Here is an 18,642-nt window from a genome sequence, read left to right on the forward strand (position 1 = left end):
CTGAAACATCACCAAATATCTTTATTTAGAAAGGGAACATAGTGAAATAATTTGGAGGATAGGAAACTGAAGTTTAAATTTCTTTTCTAACTCAATTTCTAGCATAAAAAATTATATATATATGTCTATCTCTTATATAAATGTTTTGAACTCTACTTCCTGCATCTAAATATTAGGGATAAAACCCACAAAACAAAGGGTTTTTGTGTGTTACATGTTAATATAATATTTGAAATATTTTGTAAAGATTTGAAACATGACATTCAATTGTGAACCATAAAACTTAATGTAGCTCATTCATCAATTCTAAGAGTCCAAGATATTTTCATAATTTATGAATCAGGGATGCATGCCAGGATCCAGTTTTAAGAGCTTCTCTGCCTCATATCCAGAGTTGGCAAATTATCTTCTATTTACAACGAAGTTGTTTTCTTCGACCTCTTAACCACCTTCAGATTCTTCTCACAGAGTATAAGCAGAAGAAATATTGTACAAAATACCAATAAACACCCCTGAAATCTTATGGTTCAAAGAAATCAAAGTATTATTAAAAACAATTTTTGGAAAACATTCTCTCATCACAGCAACGCTTGAAATTTAATAAAAGCTTTAATAAGGGCATTGCACATGGATCAATGCATAGTGCTGAAAGCAGACTTCATAGGTAGACTTAGAGAAAAAGAAAAATATTCCTAAAATAATTTTATTTTTGATGACTGAACTTCTATTTTTACATATGAAGTTCAACCAGTCAAGAATAACAATGCTTGTCAGCAAAACTAACTGGCTTACCTTTCAACTGTACTGAGAATATCTATAACCTTTCTGCAGAGAGGATTTTAAATGAGGATTCTCAGTTGGACTCAACATCATAGAGCATTTAAAGGTCAATTTAAAATGGAGTTTTCATTCCTAATAGCCCTTCACTGAGATTTTTTCTGCATTTCTTTAAAAAAAAAAAATTTGTAATTACAGAGTTCTCATTCCTTGAAATAAAAAAAATTAGATTTCAGTCTTCCTTTTTATTACTTTATCACACATGCAGTAGTTTCTTAATTAAAAAGAAAACATGAGCTAAATAAAAGTGTGCTGAGAAAACAATTAACTTACCTCTGCTTGTTCTGGAGTTTCTCCTGCAAAGTAAAAAATGTAATGTTCTTCACTAAAGTGCTGAACCACTATCTGAAAACAGTTTGGCCTTTAAAATATAAACAGAAAAGTTATTAGGAAGCTTAACAGAAAGCATTAAAACACACCAACTTAAAAAAAAATCGCAACATATAATTATATGATGTGTATCAATTGACATAATTCTTAATTTAGAGAACCAATACTCCACTGCTCAGATCATTACTGAAAAGAAAACATCATCTGCATATATTCTTAAAAACTTCTTGTCAGCACCACTGAAATTTAATCAACCCTTCAAACGTTAAAATTGTCTTATCCTAGAATCGCATATACCTAATCTAAACTTTCTAAAGCAAAATGTTACTTAACTCTTTACTTCATAGTAACATATATTACACATTTATAAGTGCTGGAAAAAGACTAGATATGTTCCTTTTTTTTAGATATGTTCTTAGACCAAAAATGTTCTTAGTGGTTATCTCTCATAGGTGGACTGTGGGTGACTCTTTAAAATGCATTTTTATGTATTTTCTTTTTTTTTTTTACAACTGACCATTTTTCATCTGTTAAAATGGAAACAACATCTGCTCACATATATTCCTGTTCTGATGATTAAACAACCGAACAGTGGCATACAGTACAAATTAGTTCTTGTCCTCCCATAGTATGCACCATATTAGAATTCATCTGATATGGAAGTACATTAGATAGTTTATCTTTTTTTGAAGACAGGTTTGTTATCTTTCCAATTAGACTTGAAAATGATTTTAAAATGTTAAATAAATGCTACCCCAATGTTCACAGCAGCAATGTCCACAACAGCCAAACTGTTCATCAACAGATGAATGGATGAAGAAGATGTGGCACCTATATACAATGGAATATTACTCAGCCATCAAAAAGGATGAATACCCACCATTTGCATCGACATGGATGGAACTGGAGGGGATTATGCTGAGTGAAATAAGTCAAACAGAGACAGACAATTATCATATAGTTTATGTCATATGTAGAACATAAGGAACAGCACAGAGGACCATAGGGGAAGGAAGGGAAAACTGAAGGGAAAGAAATCAGCAAGACAAACCATCAGAGACTCTGGATGCCCAGAAACAAACAGGGTTTCAGAAGGAAGGGGAGGTGAAGGGATGGGTAGCTGGGTGATGGGGCAGCCACGTGTTAAGGAGGGTACGTGTTGTTATGAGCACTGGGTGTTACATGCAACTAATGAGTCATTAAACACTACTAATCAAAACTAATGGGGGGGCGCCTGGGTGGCCTTTGGCTCAGGTCATGATCCCAGCGTCATCGAGCCCCGCATCGGGCTCTCTGCTCTGCAGGAAGCCTGCTTCCTATTCTCTCTCGCTCTCTCTCTCTGCCTGCCTCTCTGCCTACTTGTGATCTCTGTCTGTCAAATAAATAAATAAAATCTTTAAAAAAAAAAAAAAACTAATGGTGTTGGCTAATTGAACATAATAAAAAACAAATAAGTAAGGGCTGGGCAGCTCGGCCGGTTGAGCGTCTGCCTTCAGCTCAGGTCATGATCCTGGAGTCCCAGAATTAAGTCCCAGATCAGGCTCACCGTTCACCCTACTCGTGCTCTCTCTCAAACAAAATCTTTACAAAATAATATAAATAAATAAATTAATAAAGGCCTTCATGCTTTTGAAACTCAAAACTCAAATAATGATATTCCTATTTCTGGCATTAACCAGATTATCTTTTACTTCAGTGTTAGGAGGCCACAACAAAATACCCAGAGTACAAGCTTAATATTTATTTTAAAAAACTACCCTTTCAGGGAACCCTCCTACACTGTTGGTGGGAATGCAAGCTGGTGCAACCATTCTGGAAAACAGCATGGAGGTTCCTCAAAATGTTGAAAATAGAACTAACCTATGACCCAGCAATTGCACTACTGGGTATTTACCCTAAAGATACAAATGTAGTGATCCAAAGGGGCACGTGCACCCAAATGTTTATAGCAGCAATGTCTGCAAGAGCCAAACTATGGAAAGAACATAGATGTCCATCAACAGATGAATGGATAAAGAAGATGTGGTATATATACACAATGGAATACTATGCAGCCATCAAAAGAAATGAAATCTTGCTATTTGCGATGATGTGGATGGAACTAGAGGGTATCATGCTTAGCAAAATAAGTCAATCAGAGAAAGACAACTATCATATCATCTCCCTGATATGAGGAAGTGGACATGCAACATGGGGGGTTAAGGGCATAGGAGAAGAATAAATGAAACAAGATAGGATTGGGAGGGAGACAAACCATAAGTGACTCTTAATCTCACAAAACAGACTGAGGGCTGCTGGGGGGAGGGGGGTTGGGAGAAGGGGAGGGTATGCGCTATGGTGAGTGCTGTGAAGTGTGTAAACCTGGCAATTCACAGACCTGTACCCCTGGGGATAAAAATATATTATATGTTTATAAAAAAAAAAAAACAAAACCTACCCTTTCATGCTTTGAGAACGCTATAAAAGAATACAAGTACAAATTGGAAACTTCAGCTTCTGAAAGTGGCTTGAATCAGACTGGCCTTCCCAGCTCCATAAAATACAAATAAAAAAACAAGTGTTCAAAATCACTGGAAAATGAGAGCAACTCAAACTTGGGAGGTCAAGATCAGAGTAAGCGAGCCTGAACTTCACAGCTTTTTCTTTCAAGGCACTTGCCAATTCCTAAACTGCGCAGGGCAGGAAGCTGAGAAACCTTAGCAGAAGGAAACAGCATCTAAGAGGTCCAAAAACCAACCATCACATTCAGCAGTTTCATACCCAGAGGAGAGACAAATGACTTTAGGGCCTTTAAAAGAGATGGCTTTCATCTGAGACCCCTACCCATGCCTTCAAAATAAGAGCAAACCAGATAAATAGAACAGCCTTCACCAATATGTCCATTTGATCCCTGAGGGACTTATCTGGCAGAAGAACAGTCCTTTCTGGAGGCAATAACATTATCCATAGCTTCTACAGTTTTTCATACACAACGTCCACCATTCAGTCAAACTAAAGTAGATACAACAGGAATCATACTCAAACGACCGAAAAGCCAATCAAGGAAAACAGAGGAAAAGGAAAGACTTATATATAATCCAGATACAGCTGTATCATTAGGAACAACTTTCAAATAACTGTAATTAAAAGGCTTAAGAAAACAGGTAAACTAGTGAATTTTGCCAGCTAACTATATCTATAGAAGAACCAAATGGAAACTCTAAATTGAAAAATGTAATTAATACAATTAAGGCTTCAAGAAATGCATTTAACTGGATGGAATGGAAGACAAATCAGAGTATCTAGCCTAGAGCACTAAAGGTCTTTCCCACATAAAGGGAAAAAAAATATAAAAAACATAGAAAGCTATATAATAGGCACATGGGGCCTAGTAAAAGAGAGAACATGCTGGGGTACCTGGGTGCTCAGTTGGTGAAGCACCCAATTCTGGATCCTGGCTCAGGTCATGATATCAAGCCCTGTGCCGTGCTCTGCACTCAGCCAGGAATCTGCTTGAGATTCTCTCTCTCGCTCTCCTTCTGCCCCTACCCGCGCTCTAAGTGAATCTTTAAAAAAGATATAACAGGTAACATGAATCACAGAAGATGAAAGAAAATGTGGCAGAACTACTGTTTAAAGAGATAGTAACCAAGACTTCTCTGAAACTCACAAACAACATCGAATATCAAACTGAAGCAACTCTGCAAATATTAGGATAAAGTTTTTAAAGAAAATTTACAGTAGGCATATTTTTGTTTAACTGCTGAAAATCTAAAGAAAAATCTCAAAGCAACCAGAGAAAGATGAAATACAATACACCTCAAAGAGAAAAAAAGATGTATTATCTGTAAAAGAGAATAATCAAAAACAAAAGACTGGAAGGCAGAGAACGTTCTTTAAAATGCTGAAGAAGGGTGCCTGGGTGGCTCAGCGGTTAAGCATCTGCCTTAGACTCGGGTCATGATCCATGGTCCTGGGATGGAGCCCTGAACCGGGTTCCCTGCTCAGCAGAAAGCCTGCTTCTTCCTCTGCCCCTCCCTCTATTCAATTTCTCAGTCTCTCGCTCATAAATACATCAATCTTGAAACACTGGAAGAAAATAATTGCCAACCTAAAATTTAATTCCCAGTGAAAACACTGTTCTAAATGAAGATAATAAATATTGCCACAATGAAAGATTCAGCCCATGAAAAGATGTAAACATTCCCACATAAATACTCCTATCACTGAAATATCTTTCAACCTGTGCTTCTGAAATTAATATATTTAAAGTAAAGCAATATTAAAAGTCATGTTTAGTATAAAGAAATAAAGTGCTTAGCGACCTCAATACTGAAAATTTGGAGAAACTGCATAGCTGCGCAACTAAAGCCTTCAAGAACACAGGCAAATGAGCAAAGCTAACCAAACGTTTGTTCACCGTGGCCAGACCAAGCATGCTATTCACCTCTGTTGCAAGGAGTTGCTAACTTTCACATAACATTTCATTCAAATGCAGGTCAGTCAGTGTATTGGGTTCTATGCATATACAAAGCAATAAATATTCAGCGCCAGTCATATATTTCAAAGAAAAAGATAACTGCATTCATCCACAATTTCACCATTAGTACTGTGATATTTGCATTCTATGATACATAATTTAATGCCACCCTATTTTTCACCAGTCCTATCTGGTACAGGTGTCTGTTCATTTCCTTGAAACATACTTTGCTGATGCTGTTTTTCTTGGGATCCACTCTTTCTTTGTACTCCCCAACTCTTTCATAGTAAGGCTCTCAAAAACACAGCTGATGACAGTAAACTAGTATACTTTGGAAAACACTCAGTTCTTTAAAACGAAAGACTTGTACCTTAGTTCCCATGAACACAACTTTTTCATACCAGGTTTAGACTTGGTATCATTAAATAAAATATCAGAGTCTTAAAAGCCACCCTCAACAAGAAACTGCCCAAGAAGCAAACTGTGTTCCCATAGCAAATGGTAAATGTGCATTTACTGCTTTTCTGCTGCCTGAAACTCCTTTCTTGATGTTAACCATAATAGGAATAATTTGATCTCTTTAAACTGCATTAAAAGACCTGACCTTTAACTCTAGCAGTCATTTTCTTTCATTGGCTAGGGTAACAGTGACCTTTCTTTGTGATACTGCAAACTGATTTTTGGTCCACTCATGCCTATTCATAGAAAGTATGTCATAAATAGTGTTATAGCTTTTTCCCCCACCCAAATTTACCCAGATGTACTTTTATTAGTCCTAATAATGCTTTTAAGATTCTTGTTATTCAAATTTTACATATCACCAGGGAATCATTTTTAACCTGATTTTTCAAAGCTGAATTTCTGCTTTGAATCCATTAACTATCAGAGCACATTAATCTATTTTTGCGTTCTAATTCTGAGAGTTCACCCATTCTTTAATCTGCAAAGCATGAATCAATCGCCAAGCAGTATTGTTTCATTTAGATTGTAAACTTCGGCAAAACTCTGCTTCTGGACGACTTAACAGACTCCGGTATCAAAGAACAGTACAGGGGCATTCTGATCCAATTTTCTCCCATAAAACTGAAAACGTGCAGCTGAAGCAGCTTGCATTTTAGTAGAATCTATTTTGTAATATTTCACGTGGAATTCTGGTCTACAGACTTTTACATGTAAGGGTCTCTCTGTATTGCTTTATTTTCCAGAATGAATTTCTGACGTAAAACCTTTAAATTTTCTATCATGAAGCTTCTTCATTCATCATCAACTTAAATACTATTTCTACAGTACTTCGTTTCAAAGGATTCATTTACTGCTTTGAATACTTTAATAATTTCCTTTGGTACTTCTTTGAATGACATTTACTTCCAAGCACTTCTCCAATGTTTGCAGACTCATCGGTATACAGTGAAAATGTAGTCTCTGGCTCTGTACATAGCCTATCATTTGTTTCACCAATGCATTTACTGATAGTACTATCTGAACACAATCCAATACTCTTTGAAAATAGTACCTCTTCTCTTTCTTTTGCTTTTTGGCTTCAAACATACAATTGGCAATTTCCATGCAGACTGATTAAACAAGCAAATTCTCCAACTCTGTGTGAAGCATTCTGGCTTTAGCTTTAGCTATTAATTCCAAGATCTCCTAACAAACTTCCCAAGTAGAATCTGACACTGTAGAACAGATCTATGGAAAGGAGGGGATTGGGAGGGGAGTTTGGGGTGGAGGGACTTTTATTTAAAACTTAGTTCTTCAGTGATATGGTGCCAACACAATGTGCCTGGCATCACTGATTTATTCAACTTCTATGCAAAATATTTAGGCTGAGGAAAAGAAGATTTACTGGATTTAGTTATCCCAATACAGTTCTTAAGTGGCCTAATAGGTTGAATTTTTTAAATGAAGGTTACTGTTTTTATCTTGTCATTTTAGTGACTTTCCAGCTTTAATCACCAAATTGTCCTTGATGGTGGGGAAATAACTATACATTAAAGCCAATCAACGAAGTAACAATGAAGAAAAAAATCTACATATCTAAAAAAAAATCTGAAGTTACATTTTTTGAAGATCTCCCTTACATATTTTATAATATGAAATGTTGAAATCTCAAACATTTAATATTTTTATTATACTAACATTTTTATAACCACCAATCTCTCAACAGACACCCATAACCTATTCATGGCACGGGGTAGGAAAGCTCTGATACAGTTATCTAAATGAATTTATACCCATCTTCCAAGATTCAACTTAAGAACCACCTATTTCATACTACTTAATTCAATAAGCTTGTTCCCAAAAATCTCTTCCCCGTGCAGCTATTCAAAGTACAAATAAACCATGTTTGGTGGTGAACAGTGTGGTTGTCTCCCCAGCATCCACTTCCCTCTCGTACAGAGGGTACAAAGCAGCCTTACTATTTCAGTGGGATCATCTTCAAAAGGGCTTGGGCACCCAATGGCCTCCATTTATGAAGGGAACCCCACCTTTGCTACTTGAGGGAAACTACAACTACACATTGATTGAGAGGTGGCTCAATAGTGCATTCTCAGGATTTTCAATCATTACTGGAGGCAATGCTCACTTTTTCCTTCTCTGGGTATTTATGCCACTTTGCTACCATGAAAGAAGCTGTTTTGTGAGGAATAATTCAGTAAACACAAAGGCAGGTAGAGCAGAAAGATGAAATGAAAAGCAGCCAGAGGTCTGATCGAACCACACCCGAAGGCCAAGAGTCTCATATTGTTAAGGAAGGAAAAACAAAATTTAGGAAATCCTATGTTATCCAAAAAATTTTTGCTTGTTTTTTGGAACAGCTGTTTTTATGAGATATTAGGAAGTGTTTGGAAAAAAAAGGGGGGGGATGGGGAGAGTTATCAAGGTCAAAGATTCATGAAATACTTCATATAATAATTCCCTCTTAGTGATTCAGAATATAAACACTGGCAGAAATTCAAAAAGTCATGCTTTAAGGATAAACTATGTGTTCAATTCAGCATTTCTCAAACCATAACCATTTAAAAAACTGACTATTAAAATTACGAGTAACACTAATGCGATATCCTAAACACAGTCTGGAGAAAAGAAATGACAAGGTTGTAGTATGTTCCTACAGCTATTTGTTTTAAACTTTCCTGAACTTAAACAAGATAAAGCTGAATTTGCTTAGCAGAAATGCCATCCTGCAGCAGAGAAACAGTTGTAAAAAAAAAATCTGTGTTTTATTAATACCAATATGTAATAAAAATGGTCAATTTATCTAAAAAGACTCTAGAATGGATTATTAATAATACTGATAGTGAAAGGTAAAGAAAGGCCTTGTTTCTGATCAAAAAATTAGAAGTAATCAAGAGCTGGATGTGTCTTGTGACAGTCAGGATTCCCCTTTAGCTTATACATTTATATTTACTTTTTGAAAAACTTTGAAATTAATATAAGAAAAATGTTTCAACTCCAAATCTGAAACACTCCCCTTTTTCCTACTGAAGCAATTATTTTTTACATCAGAATTCTTAAGGTCAAATGTTTTGAGGAACCGGCCTATCAAGTTAGTAATACAACTGAGTGAACTCAGTACTATGAGATGCAATGAATTAAGAGAGAATGTGATAAAATGGGAAAGAGGACAAGACTCAAAGTCAGTCACTCAAAAGACTGCTGGTAAGGGAGAGAGGAAACATGCGATATATAGGTCATGTTTTACTTCAAGAAATGTCATTCCAAAGATTTCTACATAATACCAAAGTGGAATTTCATGCACCGGTTAGTGTAAAATAAATAAGGAAGACAGATATTACCCTAGAAAGTAAATCTGACATTTTCAGATGGTTTTAGGGCTCTCAAAAATCCAGTGGTGATGCTTTAAAAATTATATGAACACATCCATACTATTTTATTATTAAAACAATCCCAAAAGAAATAGGAAACCAATTTCTTACCTGCCAAAGAGACTATCATGAACAACATAGACAGAACATACACTGAGATCTATTAATCCTTTTGGTTTGGTAGCTCGTTTTTCACTTTCAAAATAAATAAGTTGGGCATCACTGCCCTCTAAGATAAAATATAAGTTTTTCCACCGTTTTCCTTTGCCTGTTAAAAAATAAAAAAGGGTGCTTTCCATTAGCCAAATAATAAATTATAAAGCCATGTCTGCGTGTGTATACACACACATAGACACACACACACCATAAAAATTGTTGTTACTGAAAATAAAAATCATATTTCCTTTTTATTCCAAAGCTTCAGTAACATACCAGTCCATACAAAATGAGAAAATGCCTATAATATTTATCTGTAAAAACGTGCCTTTTCTTACACTGCTTGTTTTAATGAATCACAGAGTAAATTGACAACAGTACCATAACTGTATCTTTCCAAGTTTCATCAAGATAAAAATCTTTAAAATTCCTGCTTAGGAGTAATTTTTTTTTAATTTTAAGAAAATACTCTTCTACCCCACACCCTACCAACCAACCTCCTATCATTTCTTAATGTTAATCTGAGGCAAATCTATAAAAACAGAAACATCTAAACAATAATGTGACAAGTGTCATTAGAAGTCTCTCTTTTTAAAAAAAATAGTAATAACGAAGTATCAGGGAGAGAGTGGGCAAAGAATGAAATAACCTGACCTCAAGAATGAAAGAGAAAATGGAAATATGTAAGCTTGTGTCATTAAACTCTGCTTGAAAATGTGGGCTTAATATACCCAGACTCCACATTTTTAAAAATTTAAACTCAATTCATTAACATGTATTATTAGTTTCAGAGGCAGAGGTTATTGACTCATCAATCTTATATAATACCCAGTGCTCATTATATCACGTGCCCTCCTTAATGTCCATCACCCAGTTACCCCGTCCCCCTGGCGTCTCTCCTTCCCAGCAACCCTCAGTTTGTTTCCTATGAGTAAGAGTCTTACGGTTTGTCTCCCTCTCTGATTTCATCTTGCTTTGTTTTTTCCTTTCTTCTTCTATGATCCTGTTTTGTTCCTTAAATCCCACACATGAAATAGATCATATATAATTATCTTTGATATATTTTGCTTAGTATAATACCCTCTAGTTCCATCCACATTGTTTCAAATGGCAGGATTTCATTTTCTGATGGCTGAGCAGTATTCCACTGTTGTGTGTGTATATATGTACGTGTGTGTGCGCGCGCGCGCGTGCGTGTGTGTGTGTATACACACATCTTTTTATCCTAGAATAGATTTTGAAGGATGCTTAGCTACAAAAGCTTTAAACAAGGGTCAGTTACTAAATATTAGTGGAAAATACTGAAATTGAATCTTTCAAGATAATACTTACCCTTTTTTAGAAGATAACCTTTTTTAACAATATTTTTATAAAACGCATCCTTTGTTTTTCGACGAATTGTATTATAAATTTCCTTGCCATCCACTGTATCATTGAGTACTTGTTCTTGATCCTGAATTTTTAAAAATATTAAAATTATTTCATGAATTCTTGATGGAAATAAAATCTAAATTACCAATTAAAAGCCAGGCTGTGTGTCTGTCTAGAACATTTAAATAAAGTTTTTAAGGCTAAATTCTAAAATACGTATGTTTAGAGATCCTTTGCTTTTCAAAGAAAGTCTCAAAAATACAGTTTTGTTATGTTGCCTTGTGTTATAGCAAATAACATGGACAACATGAATTGGTCCCAAGAGAACTGATAAACTGGGAACCAGTTCAAACATAAAACCAATTCCTATTTGCTTAGGCACAGTTGTGTCTGTGAGAAGCACTAGGTGAATGCAGAAAATTGCACGCAGCTGATATGAGATGCATAGGAATATACAAAACACATCTCTTGTACCTCACAACCCTCTCCACCCACTAAGTGTTATATGCCACACCCACCCATCCATCCACACAGGGTATTACAATACCATCTGATTTCAAATAATCCTTCTACCACTTTACAATAATCACAACCCTTCTGACAGCCTCTTTGACAGGTAAACTTCAGGTCTTTTACAGGGTCAAGGCCCATATTTATTGTAGTAGTTAAAGATTTCTTAACCATTTAACACATATAAAAACTAGCCTACATTTTATTAGGTGTCTTATCTTTATATGTTACTGATGCGGTTCTTGAGTGTTGTACCCCTAACCTTACCTTCCCGTAACATTGTGGTCTTTATTCCATGGTTTTATGTAACTCTGACTTTAGGAATGGAAGCGTGTCTCTTAACTGCTAAATCCTCCCAAGTAACAAAAAGAATTCTGATGTCAGGAAGAATCTACAGAGTAGAGTATCTTAATAATGATCTTTTCAAAATAAATCAGTCATCAGTATTACCACTGGGATCCACTGGATTCAATTTCAGTTTCCTAGTTTCTTTTTTGAGCAGTTCTTACTCTTTGCTAGGATTAATATTTTATGACTGTTTTCTTAGAGACTTCATAGGTCCATCTGATCCTCTTATAAATCTAAGATGAGATTTTCAAAAATTGTATTTTTTCCTCTATCTTAAAACATTCTGTTATTTCATCATCCTAGGAACAATTTTCATCATTATTCAACAATTACTTCTCAAGTATGCTAAAGAGCAGGGGTAGGCAAGCCATGGTGCAGGTGCCAAATCCAGCCTACTGACTGGTGTTGGACATAAAATTTAATCGAAAACCCACAGTCATTGCTTTATATTTTGTCTATGATTGCTTTCTCAGTACAAAGGCAGAGCTCAGCAGCTGAGATGGAGACTGAAGGCCTGCAAACCCTAAAATATTTATTATCTTGCCCTTAAAAGAAAAGTTTGCCAACCATTACAGGATGATGCAAGAATGAAATACACTATCTCCATTGCATCATACTTTGTTGGTTTGTGTTTGTTTTTTTTTTAACTGTGTTACCAAGTGTTGCAGCATCTTTCAAAAGAGTGTAAAAAGCCCACCTGTTATCTTTTTATTAGTTTTCATTGAGCACAGCCCAGAACCTTTGATTTTCCACTAATATCAAAGAGAAAAAAATTGACATAGAAGATGTTTGACAATTATTAAAAGAATCAAAAGATGAATACAAAGAGGCAGCAGCACTTTGTGATCTACTGTGATGGTAAAATTCATTTTTGATAAGCAAAAATCTCAGACTGCAATTCTTCAAATGACAGTATCCTTAGACTTCCCTCAAACTCAAGAAATACTGAGTAAACGATGTATTTCTAGCCGGGGGGAGGGGAGGGGAATATGTATTGTGTTTCTGTCTAGTCAGTCATTTAACAGCAAGGATGTCATCATGCAATATTTTGTGATAAGAATCTAGGCTGTCCTGTTTTGCTAAAAAGAAATAAGGGTTCTTTAAATTTTTATGTTTGTGTACCAAGATTCACTTAATATGATCTGTAAGTGGACAAAAGGTACTTTGTATTCAAAGGTTGTAGAAAGAAACATAGAAATTTCAAAATTCACCACATTTATCACTGTAACTGATGTTTAAAAATCTACACAGAAAAATATTTTACCCTTATGAAGCAAAGAAGACAGTACCCTCCTAAAAAAATAATAAGCCATCCAAGTTTTCAAAATTATTCCATTCGATAATTCAAGTACATGAACAAAAAGCAAGAATCATAAACTAAAACCCAGTGGAGAGATATTTACATCTGAAATCACTATGTATTCTGATAATGAAAGTGTGAGAAGAATAACCAGAGTAATTATACAGCAAGAATTAATTAGAGATGTATCAGAAATCTGGAATTTGGATTTATAAAATGGTATCATGCATGACAGTGGATTAACAACTGCTTATTTCAAGCCTTTATAACCAAGGAATATGGGAAAACATTTGAGTTTCCTATGTTTAAATTCTTATTAAATTTTCTAATGGCCTTTTTGGACTATACCTTTATTCCTACTTCTAAGGATTATTCATAAAAAGGCTGAAGAATAAAAAATTTAAAAGGATATACTGGACCCAGATGATAAACAGTAATGACTGCTTTCCTGGTTACATAGATTTGTACTTAACAGTCTTTTATTCAATGATGATAATATTTAGGGGCACCTGGGTAGCTCAGTTAAGCGTCTCCCTTCAGCTCAGGTCATAATCCCATACTGGGCTCTCTGCTCAACAGGGATTCCGCCTCTCCCTCTCCCTCCGTCTTCCCCCAGCTCATGCTCTCTCTCTCTCTCTCTCTCTCTCTCTCTCAAATAAATAAAATCTTCAAAATTAATAATAATGATGATAATATTTAGTATTAGCTACAGAACGGGGCATATTTGTGGTTTGTTCTTTAAGACACAACTACACTAATATCTGGATTTAAATATCTGATTTCAGGATGATCTCCAAAGCTCTTTTCTAGATTATATTAGAGTAGGGGCTGATATACTTACCTACAACCTCTGAAGGATTCCAATATATTAGAAGAAACTATGAACAAGGACAGAACTTCACTTTCCAAACTCCACTAAATCACTGGATGACAAAGGGAAGGCTTTAGGGCCTACTCTCTACCCATTTAACTCAATAATGTGTTGAGTGCCAGGGTCTGTACTAGTTCTGGAGATAACATCAATGTGCAAATCAAAGATCCATATCCTCAAAGAACTTACATTCTAATGAGGGAAAGATAATAAACATAATACATAAATCACACTGTATATTAAGAAATGGTAAGTGCTTTACAAGGTAGGGCAAGTAGAAGTATTAAATAAGGTATATGGATCAATCTCATTGTGAAGCTAGTTTCTGAGCAAAAGAAGTAAGAGAATGAGACAAGTGGATATTGGAGAAAAAAATCATTTTGGGCAGAGTCAACAGGTAAAACAAAGATCCTAAAGCATGAGAGAAACTAGCACATTAAAAAAAAAGAAAGAAAAAAAAAAAAAAACCAAAAGCCAAGAAGCCAGTATGAGTGGAGACAAATCAAAGAGAAGGATGGCAGAAAGAGGAGTTCAGAGGACCAATGAGATGACATCTATGGTTTGAGAGGCCACTGTAAGGACTTTGGCTTTCACTCTGAATGAAATGTAGAACAGGTACAAGTATTAAAGAGAGGAGTGAAATGATGTGACTTACATTTTAAATGGATCCCTCAGACTGCTGTTGTGCAGCATAAGGGGCAAAGGTGGAAAGAGGTAGACCAAAGTCAGATTCTGACGGTGGTCATGTGCTACATTTGTTTGGAAGGCAGAGGCAGTATGATGTTCCCAACAGTATGGATACAAAGCATAGGAGAGAAAGAAGAGTCAAGGACGACTCGATGCCCTAAGTCCTTACCCCCTCCACTCTCAATTTCCCTATCATACAGTAGAAACCTCATCAAGTTGTTGAAAATTAGATAAACTAGTAAGAACAGTGTCTAAAACACACTGCTTAAAAAATGTTGCCTATTTTATTGTGGGCTGCATTGTCTCAAAAGGCTCCTTCTCTTCTAATGTCTGTCTTGAGAAGGATTAGCTCTACAAAGTAAGCACCTAGAACAAAGGAAGTACCTAAGACTGCTCTTTCCATTCCAGAATCCTACTCTGAGTGAAGGTATGCAGAGTCACCCCAGGGGGAGTGAGCTAATAAGTTTTTCCATTAATAAAAGGTTATTATTATACTTTCTTTTCTGTCCTAGTATCCTGCTGGGAAGGATAGGTAAGTATCAGGATTCCCAAACTCCTATGGTAACCTACTTTTTTATGCCAGGCCCTAATTAATAGACTTGAAATAGATTTAGTGGTTTTTATGTAGTAATCAAATTGCTTTCTAATTGGCATCAGTATTTCTGAAGTATTTAAGGCATTAGTTGGCACTTTTGCAAATGACAACAATTTGGGGTTTGCTGAATTATGAGACTGCAACACGGAGTGCAGCAGACTATGTATTTGAAGTACTTCTTAAAACTATCTTATAACTTAAGTATGAAAGTTTAAATGCAAATACCACTTACTGTGCTAAGAGTTTTTATTCTAAAAAGTAAGTTTTTCTTAAAAACCTTAAATTAAAAATTCTAAGCACAATTTCAAGATGGGAAAATGTACGACTTAATTTGTAGACAAATAAAATGTGTAGACTTCTGAAACAAAATCAACAAAAGCCAATATGAATTAGAATTCAGGATACAGCAGTAGGACACAGTGGGTAAAGGCACTTCCGACCCCTAATAAAAAGACCCTGAGCAGTGCTTCTAGAAGACGAATACCACACTATGTGATTAAAAGAAAAAAGCCCGGGGCGGGTGGGGGGGCGGGGCGAATACATGATCCCAGCATCCTGGGATCAAGCCCTGCATCAGGCTTCCTGTTCAGCGGGGAGTCTGTTTCTCCCTCTCCCTCTGGCTGCCACTCCCCCTGCTTATGCTCCCCACCACTGTCAAATAAAAAAATAAAATATTTTTAAATAAAAAGTTCATTCTAATATGCACTAAGAATAGTGAACAATGTCTGCCAGAACCGCCAACAAAAGCAAGACTTCAGGGCTGACTATGGTTATTAGGAAAGTGTCAAGGAGAAACTGAAACTTGAGATGGATCTTAAACTAGCAGTGCTTGCCTAGAGGAAAGGGTGGACATGGAGAGAGCAACAGGCACAGTGAGAATACAAAGGGGTTGAAGTAGGTGCTTCCCACTGGAGAGCAGACAGTCATTGATTCCGTAACACAGACCCACTCCAGGTCCTGGGAATACAACACAACACCCCTGCTGTCTGGGACCACACATTCTACTAGCAAGTATGAGGAAATGAAGCTGTATTCAGTGTGACAAGATTCTTCAATTGATATTAACCATCAGAATAATGATCCTCCACCTCTGAAACTGCTATGAATAGCAGGTACAACCATCTGAAATTAACTTGTTAGAAGGAGGAAAAACTGAGAAGCTACAGACATAACTATGCAAGTGTAGCTGGGCCCCAAAACCTTCTTTATGTCCTTGGACTATCAATACCTCCATTTCCCACATAGAAAATTCTTTATCACTCTTTTGAAACACCTGTTCCTAACCTCTGCTACAAATGTTGCCCACCACTCTTCAGAAAGTATAAGAAATACAGAGAATAAGCAATCACACTGTGCATTAAGCAGCTAAGATTCAAGAGGCCCCCTTGCTCAAGACCCATCCTTCTTCATGTATTGGGGATTTTAACTACTCTTGCCTTCCCTAGGGCCGCGTACATCAAGTACTGCCACTTACCCCATCTCACCCACCACTGTCACTCTGCTCGCTACTAGTGGCTTAATGCAGAATATACAGACATGCACAAAACTCTCTCAACCATAAACCTATAGCCAAATAAACAATGAAATAAAAAGTTTAAACCCCCTTCAGCCCTGTATCTTCTTCTGGATTTCATTTTTATCTTATCTACCAAGCCCACCTATGTAAGTCCAGCTGTGACTGATCCTTGCTGTCTCCATTTTTGCCTCCAACAAGCTCACTCCCTGACCCAAAGTAACATGGCTTCTGCCCCACCACTCCTTCTATTCACAAAAAGCCACAGAGACTAGGGACGCCTGGGTGGCTCAGTTGGTTGGGCGGCTGCCTTTGGCTCGGGTCATGATCCCAGCATCCTGGGATCGAGTCCCACATCGGGATCCTTGCTCCGCAGGGAGCCTGCTTCTCCCTCTGACTCTGCCTTCCACAGAGACTAGAAGCAACATAAATAAAAACTAAGTGTTTCTCTTACAATTTACTTTCTGAAAGAATCTGAGTAATGGCAGTTTTAAATTTTATCCAATTTTAAATGCATGAATGTGTGCATAAAACATACCATCAAAAATGCATTTTAAAATAAAATGCTTATTACTGCAAAAAGAAAAACAACACTGACCTGCATTGGTACAGGTTCCTTAAGATAATACCCTTCAACAATTTGTTCTTTTCGATAGTGATCTATGATGTCCCCAATGCTGTTAAAATAAAAATTACTAACATTGATATAATTTGTCTCATAAAAAATATAAATCTTGAAAATACACAAAGACCCTGTTAGCAAGGATTATGTATTTGCAAGTGTTTTCCAAAGCATATAACCCAAATACATCAATAGCATGTATGATTACAACAGTCTCATTATTTTAGAAAAGCAAGAATTCATTTACAGATCAGAATACCTGAGTCAGAGACTACAATTTTGTATACACATACCCAAAGAGTCAGTATAAGTAAGAAAAGAATAAAAGTCTACCTTTATTTTTTTAAGAGTATTTCTGAGGAACTGAGAAAGAACTGAAAGAAAAATGGCATTTATATAGGACATTCAGGTAGATTTTAAGAATTTTTAATCATCAAAACACACATTCTGCTTTCATAACAATCAGATGAAGTTAGATCATAAAACATTAACAGCAAGTAAAAGGAGAAACAAACGGACCGGAGCTAATTTTACATGTAAGATTATAGCTACCATAGGGAAGGGCTTATTGATGATTTTGAAAGGCAATGCTATTAAAATATTCTTACTATCTGGGAAATGTTACTAGTAAAACAGAAAATAAAATGACATTATATAATGTAATTTAACATGTATTTTAGCACGGCATAATGAATTTTCCAATGTAAAAGTGCTTCTGTATAATCAGTAGGCCATTTTATTGTCCTGAATATTTAAATCTTACACTTTTAAACTTCCTTTAATATACTGGAGGAATGGCTATTTTAGGGACAGAGAGAAAACATTTCTCAAAACAGATCCTGTTTTATCTTCCACTTGATTTTTTCCACAGTTCTTCAACTAATGGAACTGAAATATATATTTTATCTCTAGAGATGCATATGTGTATATATACATATGCACACCCCCTCTCCAAAGATACACACATATATATGCACATATGTATGTCTCCAAAGATAAAATGTCTTTGCCATACTACAAAATTAATTTAAAGCAAATAAAATGTTAAAAATAGCAAAACAGGAGACTTGAAAAGATTAATGAAAAATTAAGTATGAATGGATATGAACTGAATACTAGAGGCAGCATTTTACACAAGGGGGCAAAATGACACAAGTAAAAAGGTATTCACATCAAAAAAGACAAGGAGGGTATACGTGTTTAAAGGAATAAG

At 35.9% G+C, this 18,642-nt stretch overlaps 1 protein-coding gene across 1 annotated transcript in view; it reads right to left on the reverse strand.

The window, feature by feature from the left end:
* The window catches only part of RASA1 (RAS p21 protein activator 1), a 121,975-nt gene that overhangs the window by 20,789 nt on the left and 82,544 nt on the right, over positions 1 to 18,642 (reverse strand). Inside the window, 4 exon segments of the mRNA XM_032335807.1 lie at positions 1,111 to 1,198; positions 9,568 to 9,724; positions 10,945 to 11,065; positions 17,406 to 17,484. Of these exon segments, the coding sequence (XP_032191698.1) occupies positions 1,111 to 1,198; positions 9,568 to 9,724; positions 10,945 to 11,065; positions 17,406 to 17,484 (445 nt within the window).

This window comes from Mustela erminea, chromosome 3 (assembly GCF_009829155.1).
Source record: "Mustela erminea isolate mMusErm1 chromosome 3, mMusErm1.Pri, whole genome shotgun sequence".
Classification (NCBI taxonomy): domain Eukaryota; kingdom Metazoa; phylum Chordata; class Mammalia; order Carnivora; family Mustelidae; genus Mustela; species Mustela erminea.